The 1234-nt window shown below is 36.8% G+C and overlaps 1 protein-coding gene across 1 annotated transcript; it reads right to left on the bottom strand.

The window, feature by feature from the left end:
- Window positions 1–306: 306 nt before the first annotated feature.
- Window positions 307–960, bottom strand: LOC102662901 (protein FAR1-RELATED SEQUENCE 9-like). The gene has a single exon (XM_006574117.1). It carries the CDS (start codon window positions 958–960, stop codon window positions 307–309), a length of 654 nt encoding a protein of 217 aa, XP_006574180.1.
- Between the last annotated feature and the right edge of the window lie 274 nt (window positions 961–1234).

Here is a 1234-nt window from a genome sequence, read left to right as displayed (position 1 = left end):
AGTGTCCCAAACAATATGTGAATAACTGAATTCATTGCTCATGATTAAGTGCATAACATAAAAATTGTAAAACAAATTGTCCTAAACAAGTAGATGATTACCAGTTCATAGTTATATTCATCTGTAGGTTGACACACAGTGTTAGTTTGTTCATTGGATGAAATAAATAAACCACCAACGGGAACATTTTCATTTCGAGGAGGGTTGGTGCAAGAATGCTTATTGTGGCCAGTTCCACCACATTGGCCACAGCTTTGGATTCTCCTTCGCTTGCTAGATTCATTTATTCCAATTTGTCTGCATCCTTTAGTTTGAACAAACAACAACAGGGTCTAAAATACCATCATAATTATCATCTTGTTGGTTATGATTCTCATTGAAACATGGTTGCTTGTTTTTCTTGGACTTTAGCCTTCTATGCTCATTTGATAGGAAATGCAACATTTTGTCATACTCCTCTTGATCACGGTAGGCAACTTCGCAGACTTCTCTAGAATCTTGAACCAGAGTGGCATACTTGCCCATCAAATGGGAATCCCAATACATTGAAGAATCGGGATATTTTTCTTTGATACCTTCTGTGGCAGATTTTGACCACCTATTCAGAACCAAAGAACTTGGCAACTCCGTAAAATTTAAACAAACCAAAACAGCCAATATGTAATCACATGGAAGACCAATGGATTGCATTCTCATACAACAACAACTAAAATGAACAGTGGGTGGACAATAGGACACGTGCCAAACACTTCCACTACAATACTTCAAAACCATGTAAACCGAGAACATCACCATCTCTTTGCAATCAATGACTCTTAGCTTAATAGTCCTAAAGACATAGGACTGAAAAAGTATAAACATATCCTTAGTAAGCAAATGATCAGTAGGCCGCTCAAGAGATCGGAGATTTGTTTGCAAAACTTCATTTCCATAAGTTGAGAAATAATCTGGCACAACCATTCTATATCGAAAATAAGTGAGGCACCTTTGAAATTGTTCTACAAAATCCATCAAATGAAAATATTTTGCAACATGAGCATGGAAGGCTTCACATCGAGATGTTGTTCGTATGCCCACAAAAAAGTTACCCCTCAAATGCGCAAAAGACCACTTCATCCTTTTTTTCGTACAATTCAGCAATCCAACTATTGTCTTCCAATTGAAAGGTAGCAACCATCTCTTTCCATTTTTCTTCAAATTTGATCACTTCAAAATCACCAAGCATTAGCTTCTT

The sequence above is a fragment of the Glycine max genome, chromosome 1 (assembly GCF_000004515.6).
Source record: "Glycine max cultivar Williams 82 chromosome 1, Glycine_max_v4.0, whole genome shotgun sequence".
Lineage (NCBI taxonomy): Eukaryota > Viridiplantae > Streptophyta > Magnoliopsida > Fabales > Fabaceae > Glycine > Glycine max.
Note: the sequence above shows the minus strand (reverse complement) of the source record. Positions and strands in the feature narration are given on the sequence as shown.